The sequence below is a fragment of the Rhamphochromis sp. 'chilingali' genome (genome assembly GCF_963969265.1).
Source record: "Rhamphochromis sp. 'chilingali' genome assembly, chromosome: 3".
Taxonomy (NCBI): domain Eukaryota; kingdom Metazoa; phylum Chordata; class Actinopteri; order Cichliformes; family Cichlidae; genus Rhamphochromis; species Rhamphochromis sp. 'chilingali'.
The window spans coordinates 894,995-921,582 of NC_137931.1; the positions used below are offsets into that span (position 1 = coordinate 894,995).

General features: G+C 48.5%; 1 protein-coding gene across 1 annotated transcript; it reads left to right on the forward strand.

The window, feature by feature from the left end:
• The first annotated feature begins 2,135 nt into the window (after positions 1-2,135).
• On the forward strand, positions 2,136-12,051 carry LOC308394547 (uncharacterized protein). The gene is made up of 2 exons (XM_080878909.1): positions 2,136-3,484; positions 6,833-12,051. Exons 1-2 carry the CDS (start codon positions 2,363-2,365, stop codon positions 6,833-6,835), a joined length of 1,125 nt encoding a protein of 374 aa, XP_080735035.1. The 5' UTR covers positions 2,136-2,362; the 3' UTR covers positions 6,836-12,051.
• The last annotated feature ends 14,537 nt before the right edge of the window (positions 12,052-26,588 follow it).

The following is a 26,588-nucleotide window of genomic DNA, read 5'->3' on the forward strand; positions in this document are numbered from 1 at the left end:
CCTCTGTAGGTTGGGGCTGAGATGAGTCTGTCTAGCTTCCTTTGGACTCCATGCTGCAGTCATCGGCTTCTGGCACCAAGCCAGTGGGTCCCTCTCCGCCTGAACCTGAGAGACACCCACCACCTGAGCCTTCTGCGAGCCCTGCGCAACCCCTGCTAGTTTCGCTTCAGCCAGAGGTCGTCGCGCCATCTGGACCTGCTCAGCTCAATTTAGAAGTCTGCTGCCCACCGAGTGGACTTGCTCAGCCCGAGACAGAGGTCTGTGCGCCTGCCACGCCACATCCTGCAAGTCCTGTGCCTGCCATGCCATTACCGGTCACCTGCCTTGCCATACTGTCGCCAGCCATCTACCAAGCCACACCAACATGGTTTGGTAGATGGTAGATTGCTTAACAAGTATAGTCAAAGGTGCTTGCAAAGAAAAGCGTCTGGACTCCAGCTTTGAGTTCCCTCCCCAGACGCCTTAACGCCCACTCACATCCTGGGCCATCTGACCTCAGGAAATCACATGATAGGGTGGGGCCAGGTTTCACAATGAGAATGGGACCCACACCCGCTTTCACACCTTGGCTCATGTGATTAGGTAGAGGATCATCAGGGGTCCTTTGTCCTTCTTTGGGGGGAAACTCCCACTAGGTTTATATCTGGGACTCTCCACCATTTGACCTTAGAATTGAAGAAGCTTCTCGGATGAGAGGTGAAACGTCTTCAAGCAACTTAAAGAAGTCCAGACGCTTTTCTTTGCAAGCTCCTTTGACTACGATGACCTGGATGACTGAGAACCTTCACAGACATTTACAAGTATAGAAAAGCTCCCTTAAGAGCTTTTGCATTGCAGCCCATAAAAACGTGCCTAGATCATTAACCATTTTTATGAATGACTTTTTTTAGTATTTATTACCTTATCCATTTTGGCCAAACAAGAAAAACATGAGAGAAAAGGTTGACAAAAAACTTCTATCCAACCTAAACAGAATTTTTTGTTTTGGTAAAAGTTTATTAGAAATTACACACAGTAAGCAAAAAAAATAAAAAATAAAAAATCTGTCTAGATTTACACGACCTCATATCATCCTGTGACATCTATTTAAAACATTTAGGGCTCTGACTGAATTCACACCTAATTTCAAAGCACTTAATTTCAACATGTTTTCTGTTAGCTCCTCAGCAGGTCTCAAGCTGACTGTGCCTATACTAATATGCTTTTAGAAATTTAGTAAGAGAATGGCCTTTAATTTCTGCCCTGTGTATCCTTGAATCTCAATAGAATTATACTGCCTGTTCATCCAAACTGCTCAAAGTGATTGCCCCTAATGAGGAACGGTTGAGAGGCAATGTAACCAAGGAGTGATGATCACATTGTTCCTCTGCAACATCCAATTTGGACTGGATTCATCTTAATGCAGGAGCCTTTGTAGCTTTGGATCTGTTGTCTAACTGCAATATAGCAGCAGCTTGTGGCAAAGTCCGAAACAACACTTATTGATTGAACTTAAGTCAGGTACATGTTTGTAAGAAGAAATGCTGCTTGTTTTCTAGTACTTTTCTACGTTATTAAGCCTTTCACAGAAGAATGCAGGACAGAGCAATTCCAAGAGAAAAGATGTTATCTGTGACTGTCTCCAGAGGGACTGACTGACTAATCTGTCCAGTCGTGTGTTGATAGCCTGACCTCAGCTGGGCCACAATGGGCCAAGGTTGTTGTGCTCTGAAGTGAGTGCTCTGTTCAGTAGGAAAACGATGACAGAGAAATGAGCATCTTTTATCTTGTGAAGGTGAAGCAGTGATGACAGGAACCAGAACCTGACCCTGACAATGATTAATACCTTCATTGAAGAAAGGTTAAAGGACGCATTTGTGTGCGTTAATATGTGCAAATGTGTGATTGTTGTGAGTTGCCTGACTTTTGAAATAAGCTTTTTTGTTTCACTTTGTATTCATGAAGTTTGCATGAAGTGCATTTTTCTTTTCTATGTTCAGCTGAGGCTAGTCTCCATGTTACCTTTATATTTTCTGTTTCGTGGAAAAAGCTCATTTGTTTAACTAAAGAACTCTGCTGGAAAATATACATATGTATTAGGGCTGTCGATGTTAAAGCAAAAATGCATACAATTATAATAATGTTGTGGCGGAGGCGTGGCCCCGGGCGCAGCTGCAGGGGAGGAGTGGAGCGGAAGGCTCATCAGGGCGGCGCTGCGAGGCCGGTAAGAACAGCTGATGTTGTTTATGGACTGATGATGGTTTCCCTCCCCTGTGTTATAGTGAGACGGAGAGGAGCGGGAGAGGAAGAAAGAGACACACATAAGCTGGGATGGACAGCTGTCATTCTGTGCGATAGTATCAGTGTGTGAAAGTGTAAATAAATGTGGAACTTGGCGATAAAGACCTGTGTGTGCGTGTACCTGTGCCAAGTATATTCCACAAGTGGTGCCGAAACCCAGGAAAGTGCCGGTGGGGAAATGTCCGACCCACAGGCCGCGCCACCCGCCCAGCCTCTGCAATTCTTGGCGCAGATGCTGGCGGAGATGGCGACGATGAGCCGGGATCAGGCGGCCGACCAGCGTGCCCACCTGGCCGCGCTGCGGGAGCAGACGGACCGGCAGACGCAAGTTCTGGAGCGGCTGGTCGGGGCCGCTGCCACGCCGAAGCCCTCTCCACTGTCGGTGGCGGTGCCCCGGATGGGGGACGGGGACGACCCACAGGTTTTTTTGGAGACCTTCCGTGCCACGGCGGAGGCTTGCCAATGGCCGCGGGAGGAGTGGGCTCCGCGGCTGCTCCCCCTGCTGTCCGGGGAGGCACAAACAGCGGCCCTGAGTCTGCCTCCGGCGTCGAGGAGCAGCTTCGCGGACGTGAGCCGGGCGGTGGTGGACAGGCTAGGGCTCACCGCCGAAGACCACCGCCGGCGGTTCCGGGCCTGTCGGCTGGCTACAACGGACCGACCATTCGCCTGGGCCCGGCAGCTGCGCGACGCGGCGGTACGCTGGCTGCAACCGGGAACATCGGAGGGGGAGACGAAGCTGGTGGACAAGGTGGTGCTGGAGCAGTTCACGGAGGGATTGCCAGCGGAGACGGCGAGATGGGTCCGGTGCCACCGGCCCGCAAGCTTGGAGGTAGCGGTGACGCTGGCGGAGGACCACCTTGCCGCTGGAGCAGGGGAACCCGGGGACGCCGGATGGAGGCCGAACAAACAGGCCCCGGTGCCGGCCCCGAGGCGCCGTGTGCCGGCACCGGGGCAGGCAGAGCGGCTGCCGGCGCTGAGCCCCACTAACCCTTTCGCGGCGTTGGTGCCGTCCAGGGCAGCCGAGCCAAGTGGAGCCGCCCCCGAGCCACGGAGAGCAGCACAGACGCCGGGGCCGGAGTGTTGGAAGTGCGGGCAGCCGGGGCACCTGAGGAGGGATTGTCCGCTTATGGAAGTGGGGCAGGTGTTTCGTGTTGCTGGCGCCCCAGCACCCTTCCCCGGTCCAGGAGGGACATACAGTATTCCGGTAAGGACTCGAGGGGGTATACGCCAGGCGTTGGTGGACACGGGCTGCACGCAGACCCTCGTACACCAAAGCTTGGTTCGCCCCGGGGCATTGCTGGAGGCAGAATGGGTGGAGGTGAGGTGTGTGCATGGTGACGTTCACAGGTATCCCATAGTGCCGCTGTTATTAAAGTATAAGGGCAAAACGCATAGAGTAACGGCGGCGGTTAGCCCGCGCCTGTCGCACCCCCTGATTCTGGGTACCAATTGGCCGGGGTTTCGTCAGCTACTGGGACAGTACGCGGGGGTGCGATCACGACCGGAAGCGGGGTGTAGCGTGTGCGCGGCGTTCAGCGGTGACGCGGGGTCGTCCGACACTGACTCCGGGGGGGAGGAGCCGGCGGGTCCCTCACGGGACGTCCCGCCGGCCCCGGAAGTGTCCCCCATGGGTGATTTCCCACTGGAGCAGTCTCGTGACGGCACCCTACGCTCAGCCTTTGACCAAGTGATGGCTATTGATGGTCACGTGGTGCGCCCTGAGGCCGCGCAGACCTACCCACGTTTCGTCTTATTAAACGACCGATTATATCGAGTGAGTCGTGACACTCAGACAGAGGAAACACACACCCAGTTGTTGGTGCCGCAGGGCCGCCGGGAAACGCTTTTCCAGGCGGCCCACTATAACCCCATGGCAGGGCATATGGGCTATGAGAAAACTCTGGAGCGAATAACGGCCCGATTTTATTGGCCGGGCATCCGAGCGGATGTGCGCCGCTGGTGCGCGTCCTGCCCGGACTGCCAACTTGTTAACCAGCCGGCCATACCGAAGGCGCCGCTGCGCCCTCTCCCCCTCATTGAGGTCCCGTTTGAGCGCATCGGCATGGACCTCATCGGGCCGTTTCACCGGAGTGCACGCGGCTACCGCTTTGTGTTAGTCTTGGTGGATTACGCAACGCGGTACCCGGAAGCAGTTCCGCTGCGCACCATCTCTGCAAAGAGTGTGGCGCAGGCACTGTTTCAGGTCATCTCCCGAGTCGGAATCCCGAAAGAGATACTGACTGACCAGGGCACGTCGTTTATGTCTCGTACACTGCGGGAACTGTACGAATTACTGGGCATTAAATCTATTCGGACCAGCGTCTACCACCCTCAGACTGACGGGCTGGTGGAGCGGCTGAATAAGACTTTAAAGTCCATGATTCGGAAGTTCATTAACGAGGATGAACGCAATTGGGATCACTGGCTAGACCCTCTGTTATTCGCAGTGCGGGAGGTGCCCCAGGCCTCCACGGGATTTTCTCCCTTTGAACTGCTGTTCGGCAGGAGGCCACGTGGGGTGCTCGACCTGATTAAAGAAAGCTGGGAGGACGGTCCGAGCCCCGCCAAAAATGAGATTCAGTACGTGTTGGACCTGAGAGCAAAACTCCACACTTTGGGGAGGTTGTCACGGGAGAATTTGCTCCAGGCTCAGCAGCGTCAGCAACGCCTGTATGACAGAGGGGCTAGGCTCAGGCAATTTTCACCGGGAGATAAAGTGCTTGTGTTACTCCCTACTTCCAGCTCGAAGTTGCTCGCCAAGTGGCAAGGACCCTTTGTGGTCACACGGCGAGTCGGGGACGTGGACTATGAGGTCGCTCGGTCGGACAGGGGAGGAGCCACGCAGATTTATCACCTCAATCTCCTCAAACTGTGGCGAGAGGTTGAAACCGCTTCTCTGGTGAGCTTGGTGAAGGAGAGAGATGAGTTGGGGCCTGAGGTGCCAAATTCTATCATTCCCGCCTCCCTCCCTTGTGATGACCATCTCACACAGGCCCAGAGAGCGGACGTTGTCGCGTTGCAACAGCGTTTTGCGGACGTGTTCTCCCCCCTGCCCGGCCGGACGTCCCTCATCGAGCACCATTTCGTGACGCAGCCTGGCGTGACGGTGCGTTCACGGCCCTACAGGCTCCCGGAGCACAAGCGAAAAATCGTGCAGAGGGAATTGGCGGAAATGCTGAGGATGGGAGTAATAGAAGAGTCGCACAGCGCCTGGTGTAGCCCCATCGTTCTGGTGGCGAAGAAGGATGGGTCTATACGGTTCTGTGTCGACTATCGCAGGGTGAACGAAGTGTCACGCTTTGATGCCTACCCCATGCCTCGGGTCGACGAGCTCCTGGACCGGTTAGGCACGGCCCGCTTTTTCACGACACTGGACTTAACCAAGGGCTATTGGCAGATTCCCTTGTCTGCCGAGGCCAGGGAGAAAACGGCCTTCTCCACTCCGTACGGTTTGTACCAGTTCGTGACACTTCCGTTTGGCCTGTTCGGGGCCCCGGCCACTTTCCAGCGTCTCATGGACCGGGTACTGCGTCCGCACGCAGCGTATGCTGCCGCCTACCTGGATGACGTGATCATCCACAGCGACACCTGGGCGGAGCATGTGCTGCGGGTGGCCGCGGTCCTGGAGTCCCTGAGGGGGGCGGGGCTCACGGCCAATCCGAAGAAGTGCGCGGTTGGACGGAGGGAGGTGCAGTATCTGGGGTACCACCTGGGGGGCGGGCAGGTGCGTCCACAGGTGGAGAAGACGGCGGCTATCGCATCCTGCCCGCGCCCCAGGACGAAAAAGGAGGTGAGACGGTTCTTGGGGTTGGCGGGTTACTATCGTCGCTTTGTGCCGGGGTTTGCGCAGCTAACCAGCCCCCTGACCGATCTCACTCGAAAGGGTGCCCCGGATCTGGTCCAGTGGACGGGGCCGTGCCAGGCGGCGTTTGTGCAGGTGAAAAAGGCTCTCTGTGGGGAGCCGCTGCTTCACACTCCTAACTTTTCCCTCCCTTTTATTCTGCAGACTGACGCCTCGGACAGAGGGCTGGGAGCCGTTTTGTCCCAGCAGGTAAGGGGGGCCGACCGCCCTGTCCTATACATCAGCCGGAAGCTAGCAGAGCGCGAGCGCCGGTACAGCACCGTGGAGAAGGAGTGCCTGGCCATCCGGTGGGCGGTCGGCTCCCTGCGCTATTACCTCCTGGGACGCTCATTCACCCTCTGTTCGGACCACGCCCCGCTGCAGTGGCTCCACCGCATGAAGGATGCCAACGCCCGGATCACCCGGTGGTATCTGGCGTTGCAGCCCTTTAAGTTCAAGGTGATCCATAAGCCGGGGGCGCAGATGGCAGTGGCCGATTTCCTCTCTCGCTCGCGGGGGGGGGGAGTTGGCTCGGCCGGACGGCTCCCCGGCCTCGAACGGGCGGTGGGGGTGTGTGGCGGAGGCGTGGCCCCGGGCGCAGCTGCAGGGGAGGAGTGGAGCGGAAGGCTCATCAGGGCGGCGCTGCGAGGCCGGTAAGAACAGCTGATGTTGTTTATGGACTGATGATGGTTTCCCTCCCCTGTGTTATAGTGAGACGGAGAGGAGCGGGAGAGGAAGAAAGAGACACACATAAGCTGGGATGGACAGCTGTCATTCTGTGCGATAGTATCAGTGTGTGAAAGTGTAAATAAATGTGGAACTTGGCGATAAAGACCTGTGTGTGCGTGTACCTGTGCCAAGTATATTCCACAAATGTGTTACTATGTTTCAATGCAAATTATCTGAAAGGTCTGACCTTGACTCCTGGCTGTAATCACAGTTGGCTGGATGATTACCTGTGTGTGTGTGTGTGGGATATGTCAAATACAGGAAACATGACTAAGGACATCACTCGGTACGCTGAATGGCAAATTTCACTCTAAAAAGCCACTAGTTGGTTTTATACGACATGTTGGACACGACTTTGCATAAAACAAGAGTTGCTGTATTTGTTTGGTCCCTCAAACCAGTAACATCTGCAGGTGAAGAACCTTTTTGCTGATATTTCCAGAGATGCTAGCATTGAGACAGCATCAACAAGCCATGCTGATCACATGACTCTGACAGAGTGGAGCAGCACTAAGGTTTTTCAACAAAATGAAAACAGCAAAGCTCTCCAATGCATCACAAAATTGATATCAAGGAAAGAAGAACAATCAACACCACTGAGCACCGGGTACTTCAAAGACATCATTATAATCAATCAATCAATCAAAATTTATTTATATAGCACATTTTTAAGACCGAAGTACACCAAAGTGCTTTCCAGTAAAATCGCAGTACAAATAAAATCACACTAAAATATAAATTACAAATATATAAAATATAAGATAATTACATAATCTAAATACAGAGCCAGATGTAAATTACCCTAATTCGCCTTAAATGCCAGATCAAACAAATACGTTTTTAAACGTGATTTAAAAGACTGAATGGAATCTGACGCGCGAATATGAAGAGGGAGAGTATTCCATAGCCTGGGTGCAGCAACGGCAAAGGCACGGTCTCCTCTGGTCTTCAGCCGAGACCTAGGTTGCACCAAGAGCAGTTGGCCCGATGATCTTAGTGCTCTCTGAGGGCTGTACAGACAGAGGAGATCAGCTAAGTAGTCAGGTGCCATATTGTTTAAAATTTTATAAGTAAACAATAGAATTTTAAAATCAATTCGATATTTGATAGGAAGCCAGTGTAAATTTTTCAGAACAGGGGTGATAGAGTCAAACTTTCTAGTGCCGGTCAAGAGACGTGCTGCGGCATTCTGGACCAGCTGCAGACGCTGCAGAAGAGAAGATTGTAGACCGATTGTAATCGACACAAATCAAAGCTCAAACTAGCTTCAATAAGAACTACTGTTATAAGAATACATGAAAAAATGCAGCAGGTGAGAGGAGATACTATTATTGCATTTACTGTAGAGCATTAGACACAAGTAAGTAACCACATTTACCTCAGTGTAACAACACACGTAACCGATAACAAATGGCAGCTCCTCTCATTTAAAAAAAAAAGAAGAATGCTATTTTGTACACACATCGACTCCAGCAGTGGTCGACAAACACAGATGTCTATGGCAAGCCTGTACTGGACAAAAGTACTTCACTGCAAACGCAAAGCTGTGTGTGTGAAAATCCTAATGCACACTGACTATGAGACTGTGTCGAACTGTGGAAACTGATGGAATCCCTGTTTTTGATCAGTGTTGTCTTGCATTTAGGGTCAGGTTGCATGACAGAGTTTTAAAAGTTGCTTATTACAAACACGTTGGCCTTATTTCAGGTGGGCATTTGACTTTGGCTGTCTGTTGTTTTCATGGTTGTGTCTGTGTCCTGAATAAAGGATGGAGTTTGTCAGCCAAACAACTTGTTTTTTGGTTGTTTGTCTATTGTGGAAAAACCTGTAGTCTTTGAAGTGGGAGTAACAGACAAGCCAGAAAAGATGCCACTGACTATACTTGCTATAGATCAGTTACAATCTGCACATAACAGAGCCTTAGGAAGCAAATGAGGACTCAGTGATATGTCATCTTAACAGATAAGGTGTCTCTTTCTAATCACTTTCTCCAACATAGGTAATGTTGTACCAGTGGAGTGGAGTGCAGTGTGAAGAAGCTTGTAATAGCTTCTTGTTAAAGGAAAGCCTTGATGATCAAAATAGGATGTCAGCTTCTACCACATCTGATTTATTAAAACAGGCAAACTGAACAGGTGCAGGCTCAATAATTAAGTGATAATAATAAAATAACTGCAGATCGGGATCTATGAGAAATGACCTGGTTGAAAGATTGTACTAATTTTAACCTGCTTTTTTCCAATTACACCACCCTCCTTTTACCTTTATTGTTTGTTTCTAATGACTTCAGATTGTCCACCGATGAAAAAAAATAAAGATCACACAGATCATGGGTGTAACAGCTTATTACGACCCATTTTGAAGTTATTTATTAATGCTAACCATTAACCTTTACAGTAAATACAGTTTTCTATGTAAACCTAATTTCCACTACACCTTGGACCTAGTATTGTATGTAGCTCATTCACTCAGTAGGGCTGATGGTGTACTGGTCAAAATGAAAAGCTATCCCTGTCCTCAGTGAACTGTCTGACTGGACTTACTGAATGAATTACTGGTCTATATGAACTGGAAGTTAAATCAGACACACCACAGTCTGTGCCTAACTGAACAAGCACATATAAGCACATCGACCAGCTCTGACACCATTGCCCTGTTCTTATGCACATGCAGCTTTCTCGTTTTATAATACATTTAATACTTACCAGAATGAATGGCACAAAATAGTAAAATATAATTCAGAAAGTAGTATGGAAGTCTGCCATGTACATATCATTAGATAAAACATGTTAAAACTAGACATCTAGTATTCACCTGGAGGGGTTTGTTAAAAATGCACGACAGCAGTGATGAATGTTGTGCATTTTCTCAAAGCTGTCCCGGGTTCAGGGTGATTTTGGAAGTTCTACCTGTGTCTGCGTGGGTTTTCTCTGGAGTACTCCGACTTCCTCCCACAGTCCAAAGACATGCAGTCAGTGCGGCTAGGTTAGTTGGTGATTCTAAATTGACATTGGTGCGAATAGTCAGCTGTCTCTGTGTTAGCACAGGGATAGGCTCCACCTGCATCCCTGAACTGGATAAGTGGAAAAATGGATGAAAGAAAAATGGATGGATGGACTTCATCTTGCTCTCCACCCGACACCATGCTACACTTATTGATGAGATGTACTGTGACTGCACGTCTGTGTGATGAGCCAATGAAACATGAATGTTTGTGAGATTTTTTTTTTTTGGCCTGTCCCGTTTGGCTCTTTTGCATCAGAATTGTTGTCTAAAGGCAAAGAAAGATGCCCAACGGATTTACTTTACCAAACTGACCATCCCAGCCTTGCCTCAATGGTCCATTTGATTCACCTTTTATTGTTTATTTTATTTTCACTTGCTGAATACGGGACAGACTTGACTGGGGGAAAGAGAAACAGCTGAGAAGAGGGACGGGGGAGAAGGGCAAAAAACAAAAACCAACAGAATGGGCAGAAAAAAAAATGCATCTATCGATCACCTGGATCACCTGCTGAGAAAGAAAAAAGAAAACAAGCAGAAGAGAACAAGAGTAATAGAATAAACAACATCACAATGATATATGGGAATATGACAGTAAATACTAAATGTTAAACATTATTGTGCAGCACATAAGATCAACAGAACACAGTGTGCTTTGAGGTAGGAGCCAAAAAGGGTGTAGTTTGTGGGTGTGTGGGTGTTTGTGTGATTATTATCCCATCTGACTTTGGCTTTCTGTTTACATACTAATTAACACAGACAGGACACCGTGATGTGTTTTTTTGCTTTGTCTGATATGAACAGACATCTGTAGAACGAGATCATTTGGTTTCGAGATCATCATTGACACTTTGGAGTCAGCCTGTTTTTACTCAGAGAAAATCTTAACAATCCCTTCGGAGACAGCAAATGCCTCAGCAAGTCAAAATTAACAGGCAACATAACCATTTCTACCTGTTTTGCATGGCATTGCTATGGTGATCAGGTTGACACTGTGGGCCTCTGAGGATGAAACAATTTGTGGAAACTCTGGCCTGCAAATGAGGCTCCCCAGCTACCTGCCTAATGAACAGCAAACATGAATAGTGTGAGGTGATGGAAATGGTCGTAGGAGGTCCCGAGGGACGCGTGACTGCAGTTGACCAGATGTGTCTCTCATTTCCCCGACTCTCTCTTTCAGTGGCTTAATGCCACACAGTGTCTCGCAGCAAAATCTGTGATCATGTGGCACACGGTGACACATGAAAGAAAAAGGATAAAAAACACTTGCAGATATCAACAGCATGGAAGTCCAAACTTTGTTTGACTTGAATGATCTGTTCTTAATGGTTTTCTGTACTGGTGACGCTGCTTTGATATGAGGTTCAGCTCCAGACTGAGTACCAAAACTGTGTGACAGCGTGGTCTCATGCTGTGTGAGTGAGGAAGGTGGTCACTATTAGATCCCGAGTCTTTGATGTCTGTGACAGAACAGAGAAAACCCGACTCAGAGTGGTCGAAACATTTATATTTCTTTATTCAATCATCTTCCGGAAGAGAGAGCCCTGCACAGCCCAAAGCCAGCTGCAGAAACTCTGACATTAGAATTTAAAAATGTGTCTCACATAGGTGTGACTTTGGTCCTTTACACGTCACACATGGTTTCATGTTACTAGTTCATCTTTTTGTCTGGCTTCCTGTTTTTATTGCTTGTACAGCTCTACACTAACTTCCTGTTTTCAGCCTGGCTGAGCCCTTAGTTTGTGAGTCAAAAGTGGCCTTTTATCACTAACATACATAAAACAATATAATAAGAAAATAAGCACTAAGAATATATTAATTACATGACATCACGTTGATTCTCCACTCATTTGCTTGATGTTTTGGTACTCCTACTTGCCTTTGCCTCTGTGTCATGGACCGATCTTGTGGACCAGTGTGGTGGAGCAGTGTCTCAATCACACCGTCATTGTCATGGTCGGACGGTCCTTCCCGGGCGACCTGCCTCACCCTTGTTGTCTCCACCCAGCGGCTGACACACCTGCACCTAATTTGCCGCCCAGCTGTCACTAATCATCCTTCGTCGTGGGCTGAGGCATTTAACTGCGTGTCCAGACGGCAGTCGACGCTGGATTGTACTTGAAGCTCGGTGGTTAAGAGTGTTTATTACTTCCAACTTAGCTTTAGCCGGCTAGCCTTCTCACCTGTTGGTGTCGCTCGCTTATAGGAGGAAGAGACATGGAGCAGGAGGTTGGAGAGAAGGAGCCCGCGGGATTAAGCTCTCGGAGGAGAACACGCACTCGGATAATCACTTTGGAAACTCACCTGCGCACCACTGGGAGTTTGGAGAAGATCACTGTTGGACTTTGCACTTCACTTTGTGTTTTGAGACTGTTTTTGGGCACTGTAAATAAACGCACTGTGTTACCCGTGACAGTTATTGTACCAATAAAGAATAATACTCAAACTTCATTTTAATCTGATGTCTAAACACGCTTATCTCTCTCTCTCTCTATCTGACTTACAAGATTTAACAAAAAGTTTCAACTTTTAAACTTTAAAATCATTTCATTTTTTTATTCTCAACATAAAGAGTTCACATTCACATCACATGTAAACATTCAGTCACGTATTGTCCTGAAGACAAATTGAGTTTATGTCATTCTACTTAAACTCTATTTGTCTTTAGCACATTTTCATTTGAGCATTTATTGTAAAATAATCCCTTAATTCAAATACAGAGGAATACTTTTGTTCATCTTTTAAAACTCTGTGTTTGTCAATTATTTATTTTATTCATTTTATGCAGCTTATTTTCATTAAATCATACATTTTCAGTCAGACATTCTTTGAGATTAGTGGTTCCAGTATATCGATTTCACCCCCGTCCCACACCAAGGTCACACTCTGTACAGGCTCTCATTGAATCACTGTCGGATTCATTTATTTTTATTTATTTTATTTATATTCAACATGCCAGTATTGAGCAACTGAGTAACATTAACCCTTGGTAAAGCCACGCTTGTGTTTGTGCAGCTGTGTAAAACTGCAGTAAAACTGCATATAAATCAGTGTTTGTGCGTTTCTCGGTTTTGTATTTTCTTTGATTTAGCATTATTCCTGGTATTGTCACTTGTATTTCTTATACTCTTCTGAGCACTCAAAGCGCTTTACACAACTTGTGCATTCACCCATTCACACAAGCACATTTTCTTAGTGCTTTCTAACTAACATTCACACACACACTCACACTCCGACGGATGCATCGGAGAACAATTTGGGGTTAGCACCTTGCCCAAGCATATTTGGCATGCAGATTAGAGGAAGCCAGGAATCGAGCCACCAGCCTTCCAATCAGTAGATGACCTGCTCTACCGCCTGAGCTACAGCCACCCCAGCTGTCAGTTCGTCTGCTGCTCTTGCCCCGTGTTTCCAGGTTTCCAGGTTTCAAGTGCCATGTTTCAGATTTCTTCTTTTTTGTAGTGTTTTGTGTTCAGCTTTCCCAGTTTAGGTTTTGTTAGTTCCCTTCATGCCTTTTGTTTGTAATGTTTTGTGCAGTACTGAATAAAGGCTAGCTTTTTGTTAATATCCTCACTATGTCTCCATCGTCTGCATTTGGGTCTACACTCTCTCCATTCCACGCCGTCTGCTTCAGCTTCAAAGAGTGTTAAACCAGATAGAGAGCCTAGAGTGTGAACTGTTCACAAACTAAAGCCTGCAGCTCCTCCCAGACAAAGCTTTAGTACAGTATATGTTGAAACCTGCTTGTTCATAATGAGAAGCAAAGCCATTCCAAGGTCAGTGCCATCTCAGTCAGTAGGTCAGTAGCAAGGATCCTGTGAAACTGCAAGAGGTGGAAGCAGCCAAGTCATTAGACTATCCTCCTAAGCTATCCTTATGGACCTACTCAGAGTCCATAAGGTGCGGCAGCAGAGAAATGGTCTCCACGGTGCCCATGTGCACAGAAACTGGACTTGGGATGGGCCATCATCGGTGAGGTTTAGGTGATGTTCACAATCCTGGAACTGTGGAAGGTTATCGCACTAATGTGCTTGAAAACAACCTCCCATCCTATTTCAGTCCATGTCCACGTACTCTTTGTTTAAAAGGAAAATTGTGGGTTCAAGTCTGAGTGGGAAGCTTTCCCTATCACTTAAACGCTTACAGTTAATGCATACACTCTTGGAATTTGATAACAAAATGGGGCTTTCTGTTGAAGACAGTTTTCCTAGAGGTCATGAAAAGGGTGATGTTCATGGCCAACAGCTGGGTGGCACCAATTCCATTTAGGATACCTCACCAAGACCTGCCGTTTCTGCAGCAATCACAACCTGGTGGTTTCTTCCTGTTAAAAGGGAGTTTTTCCTTCCTGCTGTTGCCAAAGTGCTTGCTCACAGGGGGTCATATGATTGTTGGATTTTCTCTGTATGTGTCTTTGTAGGGTCTCCCTTATAATATAAAGTCAAAGTCGGCTTTATTGTCAAAGACCATATGTACAGTCATACACAGGAATTTGAAATTGCAATGCTCCCATGGCCCCCAGTATACACTAAAAATATAAAGATAAAAAATGAAAAATAAAAGTCGTATGTACAACACAACACAATACTATACAATTATTTAAACAGCAGTGTCCAATACAATCATAGTGACTGTGGGCAAGTTCATATGCAAGTGGGAGTGGAGCAGTCAGTGAAAAGGCAGCGGTTTAGAGTTTGTATGTTTGGGGGGGTTCAGAGGGAAGAGGGGATGCAGGTCTGGAGTAGGTGTGTGTGAGCGCAGGGAGTGAATTCAGCATCCTGACAGCCTGATGGATGAAGCTGTCTCTCAGTCTGCCGGTTCTGGCCCGGAGGCTCTTCAGTCTCCTTCTTGTTGGCAGCAAACTGAAGAAGCTGTTGGATGGATGAGTGGAGTCACCTGTAATGCAGAGGCGGGTGCAGTAGATGTCCTGGAGGGAGGGAAGTACCCACAATCCTCTCCACTGCTCTCACTACCCGTTGTAACTTTTTTCAGCAGGACCCAGTGCAGGAGCCATACCACACAGTGATGCAGCTGCTGAGGATGCTCTCCACAATGCCTCTGAAGAAGGTGCTCATAATGGGGGTTGGTGCTCTTGCTCTCCTCAGTTTGCGGAGGAGGTAGAGTCGCTGTTGGGCTTTACTGATCAGTGGTGCTGTGTTTTTGACCAGGAGAGATCTTCTGAGATGTGCACACCCACGAACTTGGTGCTGCTTACTGTCTCCACAGCACCACCGTCAATGGTTAGTCGGGTGTGCACGTGTGAGTTCTCCTGAAGTCTGTGATGATCTCCTTGGTCTTCTCCACATTCAGGGACAGGTTGTTGTCAATGCACCACTCAGACAGATAGTTAACTTCACATCCCAACATATGAGTCTCTGGTGTCCAGATGTGTGAGGGCTGAGTGAAGAGCAGTTGAAATTGCATCATCGGTTGAGTGGTTTGACTGGAATGCGAACTGAAATGGATCCAGGCTGGGGGGAAGAGATGACTTGAGCACTTCAAAATGATGAAGGTGAGTGCAACCGGACGGTAGTCATTAAAGCAGGAGGGAGATGAGTGAAAGTGAGTTGAGGTGACTGTTGTTGTGATTTCAATTCGGTTTTATTTATAAACTTGAATTAAAAAATCCTTTCTTTTTCACTCCCTTGAAAAAAGGCCTGAAATGAGGAACCATTTCTTTACCTTCATGCAGAATATATTTGATAGTGACCATGCTGAACTGGCCCTTCCGCTTAAAGTAGATAAGGAGCGGAGGTATTTATCTACCATCACAGCATCACCTCATCCCCCATCACACTGAACACTGGTGCTCCACAGGGGTGTGTACTGAGCCCTCTCCTGTACTCACTCTACACCTACGACTGCACAGCCACTAACAGCTCCAACATCATTGTGAAGTTTGCGGACGACACTACAGTGGTGGGTCTTATCACCAACGGTGATGAGACGGCTTACAGGGAGGAGGTCAGCGCCCTGACCCACTGGTGTCAAGACAACCATCTCACCCTCAACGTCGCAAAGACAAAGGAGTTGATAGTGGACTTCCGGAGGTGCAGAGAAGTACACACCCCCATCACCATCAATGGCGCTGCTGTGGAGAGAGTGAGCAGCTTCCGGTTCCTTGGTGTACATCTGGCTGAGGATCTTACGTGGTCAGTACACACAAACAAAACAGTGAAGAAGGCGCAGCAGCGCCTCTTCTTTCTCAGGAGACTGAAAAGATTCGGCATGAGCCCCCGCATCCTCAGGACCTTCTATCACTGTGCCATTGAGAGCATCCTCACTGGATGCATCACCACCTGGTATGGCAACAGCACCGCCTACAACTGCAAAGCTCTCCAGCGAGTAGTGCGGTGCTCTGAACGGATAATTGGAGGTGAGCTTCCCTCCCTCCAAGACATCTACAGGAAGCGCTGCCTGAGGAAAGCGGGGAGGATCATCAAGGACTCCAGTCACCCCAGCCATAAACTGTTCAGACTGCTTCCATCAGGAAGGAGGTTCTGCAGCATCCGGTCCCGTACCAGCAGACTGAGAGACAGCTTTTTCCATCAGGCCATCAGACTGCTGAACACGTCATAGACACCTCAGCTTCACTACTGGAACTTCAACATTATGCACTCCACACTGTATATAAATGCCACTTGTTTTGCACATATTCAACTCTGTATATTTTATATATTTTATTATTATTATTATTATTATTATTATTATTATTATTTTACTATTTAATTTGTAAAAATGTGTATACACACACACACACACACACACACACACACACACACACATAGGAAAATATTTAGTATACACATCCAGAAATGCATACACTATTATATATTGTACATATATTTATTAGTTTCAGGTTGGCCATTCTTGTATTTTGCTCGTTTGTGTTGTTGTGTTTGCACATCTCTGTTGCTTGTGGGGCTCGCACACAAGAATTTCACTCGCATGTGCTGTGCCAGTGTGCCTGCACATGTGATGTGACAATAAAAGTGATTTGATTTGATTTGATTTGATTTGACCTTTGGGGTGTACCATCCACAGAAGCCAGGACAGATCAGAGTTGTTTTTGACTCAAGGGCACAGTGTCACCACATGTCTTTCAGTGGTGTCCTCCTCTCTGGAACTGACCTCAATAACAACTTGTTGGGAGTCTTGTTGAGATTTTGACATGAAATTGTTGCAGTTAACTGCGGACATAGAACAGATGCTCCATAATTTCATTGTAAGAGAGGACCATGACATCTGTGAGTATCGCTTGACGGTTCATGTGTTTGGCAATAGTTCCTCCCTATCTGTAGCTATATATGGCCTTCGACATGCAGCAGATCACGATGAAAAGGAATTTGAATCAGATGCATGTGTCACCTCAAGGGCTGGCCCCTGACAGCCACAGAAACACACCACCAGACCCGGGCGGGAGGCAGGGGGCCCAGGACGGAGGGACCGGGCCATGACCAAAATGAAGGCCCCAGAGTCCCAAACAAACGTTCACAAAACTCACAGGGGAGCCGAGTCCGAAGCACAGTTCAGGCGGCCGGCCACGAAGAAGGCCGTGGCGGCGCGTAAAGAGTTCGGGAGGCCGTCCATGAAGAAGGCCGTGACGGCGCGCAAAAAGTTCAGGGGGCCAGCCGTGCGGAAGGCAACTGTGGCCGCTCAGGCGATGGCGGTTCGGGGGCCGGCCGTGCGGAAGGCAACGGCGGCCAGTCAGGCGATGGCGGTCCGGGGTCCGGCCGTGCGGAAGGCAACGGCGGCCAGTCAGGCGACGGCGCCCGGCCAGTAGCCTAGCCAGCGGTCTAGAAAACGGCCGTCTAGCTCCAGACCCAAACGAGGCTGGGCCAGGCGAGGCTGAAGGCACGGAAGCCGGGGCCGCAGCGGGCGAAGATGCTGAAGACGCTGCTGCAGGCGATGATGCGGATGCTGAAGACGCTGCTGCAGGCGATGGTGCGGATGCTGAAGACGCTGCTGCAGGCGATGGTGCGGATGCTGAAGACGCTGCTGCAGACGAAGATGCAGACACGAAGGCTGGACCAGACGAAGATGCAGACACGAAGGCTGGACCAGACGAGGATGCAGACACGAAGGCTGGACCAGACGAGGATGTAGACACGAAGGCTGGACCAGACGAGGGTGAAGCTGGGCCGGGCGAGGACGAAGCTGTAGCCGAAGCCGGGCCGGGTGAGGCTGAAGCAGAAGCTGAAGCTGAAGCTGGACCAGGCGAGGATGAAGCTGAAGCTGGACCAGGCAAGGATGAAGTTGGACCAGGCGAGGCTGAAGCTGGGCCAGGCGTGGATGAAGCCGGGCCAGGCGAGGCTGGAGCTGGACCAGGCGTGGATGAAACCGGGCCAGGCGTGGATGAAGCCGGGCCAGGCGAGGATGAAGCCGGGCCAGGCGAGGATGAAGCCGGGCCAGGCGTGGATAAAGCCGGGCCAGGTGAGGATGCGTCCTCAGGCTGAGGTGTGGCCGTAGCAGGCGGTAGCACTGCCGGTGGTGGTACTGCAGGAGGCGGCGCTGCAGCCACAGGTGGAGAAGCAGCCACAGGTGGAGAAGCAGCCACAGGAGGAGAAGCAGCCACAGGAGGCCGGACGGGCTCCTCGGGCCCCCCAGCCGACGTGGCAGCCGGTATGGCATGAGGCTGGACGGGCTCCTCGGGCCCCCCAGCAGGCAAAGCAGGAGGCAGGACGGGCTCCTCGGGCCCCCCAGCCGACGTGGCAGCCGGTGTGGCATGAGGCTTGACGGGCTCCTCGGGCCCCCCAGCAGGCGAAACAGGAGGCCGGACGGGCTCCTCGGGCCGCCCAGCAGGCGAAACAGGAGGCCGGACGGGCTCCTCGGGCCCCCCAGCAGGCGAAGCAGGAGGCTGGACGGGCTCCTTGGGCCCCCCAGCGAAAACAGCCGCAGAACCAGCGGGCACGTGGGCCTCCGGCACACACGAAACAAAACCAGGAGGCACGTGGGCCTCTGGCACACATGAAACAAAACTAGGAGGCACGTGGGCCTCTGGCGCACGTACGGAGGGCTGCAGCTGCGCAGAGCACTGACCCTGCTCAGGCAGTGACAGCCCGGTGCAGTTCACAGCTGAGGGCAGTAACCCAGCCTCTGGGGAAGCCCCGGAGTGAGCAACAGTCTCTAATGTTGCCAGCTTTTGAGGAACAGGTCCGTTGTAAAACAGTTCATCTCCCTGCTTAGAAACAGCGGTGGAAAAACAGTGTGTATATTGTGACTCAGCCATTAACTGAACTATGGGTTGAAGCGATGCTAGCGGTGGTGGTGGCTGAGTGGCTAACTGGAGCGGCGGCGGAACAGGTAATTGTGTCCGTAGGGAGGCTAACGGTTGAGCTAAAGACCTGGAAGCTTGTGGCTGGACACAGAACTGAGCCGGAGAATGGAGATAAAGTCCTGGCTCAGAAGGGGCGGCAGAGAAACAGTCTCTCGGTTTTACAGAGGGTTTGTACACGCCCACTTGGGAAGGATCCGTTACCACGAAGGTAGGTAAGCGACCCGTACAGTCTCCCATCCCGCTCTGAATAGCCCCAGAAAACAAAGTCCCGGAATCTGGGGAAGCCAATGCATCCCGCTCACTCACCGCCTCGGGCTGCTCGAAAGTAAATGCAGACGGGGGGTGAAGTCCAAGGTCCAAAAGGAGAAACTCCCGCTCCCACGAACAGAGCGAGTCCAGAAGCCATGGGAGACCGGTCACCAGACGCTGTAGCCGCCTCTCTATAGCGCGCTGGGACGTGCCACCCGGGCTTTCCAGCCACAGGTCGATCAGCTCCTGTGTGGCATCGATGAGCGTCTCCCGTAGCTCCCTGGACGGATTAAGCGCTACTGGGTCCATCTTGTGGTCGCGTCGTACTGTCACGGTTCGGGGCAGCGGCCGTGTGAAGAGTGGAAGGAGGACTCAAATGCAGCACTTATTCAGACGTGAAGGGTGATTTATTTATTTATTTATTTATTTATTTATTTATTTATTTATTTATTTTGGCCTGTCCCGTTTGGCTCTTTTGCCATCAGAATTGTTGTCTAAAGGCAAAGAAAGATGCCCAACGGATTTACTTTACCAAACTGACCATCCCAGCCTTGCCGTAATGGTCCATTTGATTCACCTTTTATTGTTTATTTTATTTTCACTTACTGAATACGGGACAGACTTGACTGGGGGAAAGAGAAACAGCTGAGAAGAGGGACGGGGGAGAAGGGCAAAAGACAAAAACCAACAGAACGGGCAGAGAAAAAAAAATGCATATATCAATCACCTGGATCACCTGCTGAGAAAGAAAAAAGAAAGCAAGCAGAAGAGAACAAGAGTAATAGAATAAACAACATCACAATGATATATGGGAATATGACAGTAAATACTAAATGTTAAACATTATTGTGCAGCACATAAGATCAACAGAACACAGTGTGCTTTGAGGTAGGAGCCAAAAAGGGTGTAGTTTGTGGGTGTGATCACCCGTGTGTACACCTGTGAGCATGGACGCGCTTGTTTTTTGTTTTTTAAAAGGTTCCTTCATGTAATAATCTGCTAGAGGGTGTGGGGGGGCCACAGCCCCGTCCTCCAGGGCGTGAAGCAGGTGTGGAGGAGATCAAAACTCCAGACATCCAGATGCCCCCAGAACACAAGAGACCAAGGAAGACCAACAGAGGGGCAGCTGCGCCACTGTCCCGGAAAGAGCTGAGGAGAGTCCCAGATGAGGGCTCACTCAGCAGCCGCGGAGCAGAAGCCAGGGGGAGTTGCAGTGACGCGCCCGTGAGCTCCGCCGGCAGCCAGCTGCGCCTGAGTGACCGAGCCCCAGGCCGAGAGGCCGGGGGCACCCCACCTCCGAAGTGGCCCGAGCGAGCCCCAGGCTCCAGGCCCCGATAAGCGGCCGCCAAGGAGTGAGCCGGTGTGTACCTGGACGCCCATCCCCGGACACAAAGAACCACCAACGCACCGATGTCTGAGGGGGTCCGCCACTGGCAGGGGAAGTGGTGGTAGGGGGAGATAGGCCTCCAAACCTTGGAGGGCCTGAGATGTCCCCAGAGAGGTGGCGCCTGACACCCAACCTGACATATAGACACAGACATACAGGCACACACAGATACAAACATCCATTCCCACCCTCATGCTCTCATATGCACTTACTCCACACTCAACCAACGTGGAGACAGACATAAAGAGACGTTGTACACACGATCACACTCCCCAAGCGTACTCTACAAACCGGGTCTAGGTGCCCCCGCCCCTGGAGGGGGGAACTGCACCCAGACCCAGGTGGTGTTTCCCTTTTCCCTGCGGTGGGGGGAGGCAGACCGCCCCGACTCCGCAGCAACAGGAAGGGTGATTTATTAACAATACCAGACATAAAGTGGAGATGGCAAACAGAACTAAGGACGAACTAAACTGGGATAAACTACACAAAGGAGTGGCAAACCTGAACATGAAGGGAGAAGAGCAGGGAGAGCACGCAGGGGATTTCACAAGGTATGAATACAGACGACGCAACGAGGAACAGAGGCAAACACACACTATAAGTACACAGAGAGACACTGGGAAATCACACACAGGTGGGGGAAACAGCTGGACCTGATTAACCTGACGAGACAGGGGAACACTAACACCAGGGACCAATAGAGGGAGCACAAACCCAAAACCCAGTATCTAAAATCCCAAAACACAAACCATCCCAAAACAGCCCAAGAATAATAAAGAGAATAATAACAATAAGGAACACAAACACAAAGTCACTGAGTCATGGCCGCAGGACCATGACAGCATGACACTTTTGAGAGGGAGTTCTATGTTGATGATGCGGTCATATCAAGGCCCACATCCAGTCAAGCACAGTAAATGCTCACCACATCTAACCTTTCTCTACACAAAGTAGCATCGAACAGCTCTGAAGTTCTTGATGCATTTTCTCCTTATGACTGTGCAAACCGGCTCAAAGAGCTCTATCTGGAAGCTGACGCAACAGCTACTGTTAAGGTTCAAATATTGAGGAAGGAGAGTAAAAACAACCATGGTCCAGAAGAGCTTGGTCAAACAATAGATTTTAATGAAATACACGCGTGGGAAGACCAGCCGTACGCAGACAGCAATTGATCTTCGACTACTCAAAGCATAAGCAGATATTTTATACCATCAGGGTTTGAATTTAATGACGCCCCCTCATGCGTCATCAGATACAATATATGCATACGTCAATTCAAAACCACAATGACTTTTAACACAGTTTGAAAAGAACATTGTCTTCGTCTTCACGGCAGATGTTTCCCGTCAAGCTTTTGACTGCCGCTTCTCCAAACCCACAGTTACAAGCAAACATGATTAACCTCTCACCTATCAATGATTCTCTCTAACTGAGTGTGTGTGTGTGTGTGTGTGGATGTGTCGTCCTTAAATGCTCTCTCATCTCACCCGTTGCACTTCTGACCTTTCACCAGAACAGAGGCTCATCCTTACATGTAATCCTCAGAATAACCTGCACTTAGACTCTGTTTTCAATTTCACTTCTGCAAAAGACACACTCTGCAAACCTGCAATTTCCTGTCAGCCTGCAACTTAGTCTTTCTGAAAGACACACACTGTTTAAACATCTGAATGCAATATCAATACTGTAGATTATATTATTAATCTGGACAATAGCAGCAAAATAATTTCCCTGATCTCCACACTACCAATCAAAGTCTTGGTCTGATATGGGAACAAAAGCCGTCAGTTGTCAGAAACTGATAGACTCAGCCTGAACCCAGACTTTACTTCTGATTGGACCCACAGTATCCCACCCAAGACTGCAAGACCACTGGGTGCTTCATGGGTTATTGTCGGGAACAGCAAGCGACGGGAGAGAAAACAAAAGCAGGGAGGGAAAGCTAGCTATTGCATCCAGCACAAACATCCATTTCCATCTATCTTCCTCGCCAACACCAGATTCTCACAAACAAAACAGAGGAGCTACAGTCAGAGATCTGTTTTCGTCCTTTTTATTTAGACTTTTGTTTGCTTTTTATTCATATCTTGGATTCGTGCCTCGTTGAGAACACTGCTTTAATCACATATGATCGGCTAACTCTGCTAAATGTCCGGCCACCTCTCTTCCATGAGCCAGGGCCACCTTGGGACTTAGGAGACGCTATGCTGCTGCGTACCTGCCCATCTTTCTTTCTGCCTGCCTCCACCTTCCCTGTTTGAGAGGCGCTCCAGGAAATGTGGTAAGCGGAGTGGACTTCGGGTTCGCCTTAAAGCCTTACTTAAGGTACATGCTGCGGCTAACTCCTCTCCCATCCCGGGCTTTCTGCAATTTCCATTCACCTCCTACCACCGGTCATCCTTCAAACTGCTCAGCCATCGCTTTTATCTGACCTTTCCAGTGGTATGCTCGCTGCTTCGGACCTGGACTGGGACCTGTGGGACTCGTGCTCAACACAGGCACCTAAGCAAGCTGAGACGCTCCTCTGTCTGGAACGAGGTGACTAAGAGCTGGATGGCATTGTTAAACACAAGATCGCTGGTGAATAAAGCCTTCATCCTAAATGATCTTTTTCTCACCCTGCCCCTGGATGCTTTGTTCCTAACGGAAACTTGGATTCGCCCCGGTGAGCTTTTCTCCTCTGAACTCCTCCCCCTGACTGTGTTTTTTTCAGCTCACAGAGTCTTTCAAGGAAGGGTGGAGGCATAGCCATTTTAAAAATAAACTGACTGGCCCCCCCATGACTCTCTGTGCTGTGATTTATCGGCCAACCACATACAATAAGTCTTTTATATCCGAATTTAGCCAAGAATTTCCTTGTGTTAACTGACTCTTTTAACCTTACACAATGGGTAAGTGCACCGATCCATGTAAAAGGCCATATGCTTAATATTAGCATTAAGTCCTTAATTATAGGCCAATCTCTAAACCTCCGTAGCACCTGTCATGTAATTAATATCCTTAGTATCCTTATTTTCTTATTATATTGTTTTATGTACTTTAATAATGAAGGTTTGTAGAGCAAGGCCACTTTTGACTCATAAACTAAGCGCTCAGCTAGACTGAAAACAGGAAGTGTAGAGCTGAACAGTATATTAATAAATACAGGAAGCAAGACAGAAAAGAGGAACTTTGCCATATAAGCAATGTTTGTATTGAAACTGTGACGTGTAAAGTACCAAAATAACACCTATATGAGGCACAGTTTATGATTCTAATGTTAGAGATCCTGCAACTGGTGTTTGGGCTATGCAGGGGTCTCTCTCTTCCGGGAGATGATTGAATAAAAAGAAATATAAATGTTTTAACACACTATGAGTCGGTTTTCTCTGTTCTATCACGGGGACAAAAGAATCAGGGTTAACACACCAAACCTCTGGAATAGTCTTCCTGATACCATTCGTGCCTCTGACTCCATTCAGTCCTTTAAAGCACGCTTGAAAACTTACCCATTCAACCTTGCTTTTCCGACTTGCTAATTCTCACTGCTCATTAATTGCTGTATTGTTACTCATGTCTCTGGATTATCATGATTTCTCCCTATCCCTACTTACTAATGCCTTTGTTTGTTTCTCTATTTTACCTTGGTTTAATGACTTACTGTTCAGTGTAATCATTTTACTGTTTATTCCTTACTGTGAAGCACTTTGGTGTACCCCCGGGGTTTAAACATGCTGTATAAATAAAATTGTATTTTATTGAGAAAAGAAACCAACTTTGGTAGGAACGCAGGGAGGACTGGGAGATGATGACAGAATATTTTTCCTGCACTTTTTTAGCAACTTTCATCAAAACATGTTTGGTAGCTTAGTAACATGAGACAGGATCTCAGGATGGATCAGCAAACAGCTCTGAAGACATGATTCCACTAAAATATCATTCTGCATTTGCTGATAATGAAGAAAAACAAGCAGACACAATCACTGACATTTCAGACTTTTACCTTTACATTGTTCGGCTAATTTAGTAACTTAGCTGAGATGTTCAATAAAGTTGTAGTCAACAATGTTGGCAAATTTGTTCTGCAGATGGAGGAGCACATGTAGTTTTAGTCACCATGGTGTTAAGTTCCTTCATTTTAATAGTTACCAAAGTACATTTGATCAGCAAAAAAGAATTGATGCTCCTCAAGGACAGCCTAGCCTACCCTTTCAAAACAAAGGAAACTGCTGTTCTGAAGGAAGAATATTAATACCAGAATCACAAAGTATGTCTTGTTATACCAACACAGTTACAGTCTATTTAATTTTATTCACTCCAGATTTCAATTTACTATTGAGTCTCTGGTCTTTTTCATTGATTTCAGGGAGATAAACGCCATGACCAAAAATAAATATTTTTGTTGAAATGGAAAATCACACGAAAGCATTCAAGGTGTGGAAGTATAAGGTAGAATACAAGGACAGGAAAAGCATTAAGGAAAATGCTCAAGAAAAAAAGAAGTGTGAAACAGATAAATGTTCGGACAGAAACTCTATTGTGTGTCTTTCCTTAGAGCCTCAGTGTGTCAGAGTGGATCACAACCTCGACGCCGCCCGTCCAGTGGCTGCTTCCACCTTCATTGTCACCATACAAAAGAGACGGATAGCATGTGGCATGGGCAGAGTCTTCTAGCGACTCAGTAACAACCACAGAACGTTCATTAATCATTGGAGGTTTCACAGCAAAAAGCCGATTCCTGAGTCAACTTTTCTTCCATAGACTATCACACCTGACAGCCACGTGGAGAACCTCCAGCTGACTCTCAAATGCACTGCTGAGCATTACCGAATTGCTAATTAGATCACTGCCTGGTATTAAACATATAGTTTTAATAATGTTATTACAAACATTGCATATGTGCTTGTGAAAGAGTTAAGAACTCAGTGCTGTGAAAATCAGAAGTTCAGCGTGAGCGTCTGAACTGATATATTGTAGGAATGACTTGGAGCGCAGTGAATGAATGCATAGCACGCTTAGACACAGACATGACATAGGTTTATTCCTAGGGTAAAGGTGAAACATATGTTGCTGTATGCTTGCATAGCAACTAGTGATGCAGAAGGTGTTAAAGATAAGCATGCCATGAATAAGTCGACAGGAAACATCTGGAGGCTTCTTTCTTCTTGTGTCAGAAAGAATATAACACTGGGAAGATGATCTGAAAAGCAGCTTCATCTATGGCTCCAGGAGGTGATAGCAGCAGGGGTTATGGTAAATGGACTGATTCTTATACAGTGCTTTTCTACTCCCCCAGAGTACTCAAAGCGCTGCATACAACATGCCTCATTCACCCATTCACACCCACTCATACAAGCGCTTCCTTCTGTACTTAAGTGCAATCTAAGCATTCACACACATTCACACTTCGATGGATGCATCGGAGAGCAACTTGGGGTTAGTATCGAGCCCAAGGATACTTGGCATGCAGACTGGGGAAGCCAAGGATCGAACCACCAACTTTCCAGTCAGTAGCTGATCTGCTCTACCACCTGAGCCACAGCCACCCCATGAGAAATTGAGAAACTATATTTCCTGGGCCCAGACTAGGAAAAGTTGGATGATCATTTTGGGAATGACCTAAAAGCCGAGCAGACAAAGAAAAAGGAGAAAATGGAAAATGAGCCCTACATGGAAAGCCTAACCATGTATCAAGGTCCCGCAGGAGGGAGTGGTCATCTAAGCACCAGAGGATGCAATCACAGGGGCAAGGGGAGAGGTGGCTGAGAACAGGATGATATGATGGAAATGTCTGTTTCCTGTATAATCAGGGCCATTGTTGGACTAAACATTGCCCCAGTAAG

Excerpts from the sequence above, each read along its gene's own strand:
- LOC308394547 (XM_080878909.1), top strand. The coding sequence starts at position 2,363 with ATGTGGAACTTGGCGATAAAGACCTGTGTGTGCGTGTACCTGTGCCAA.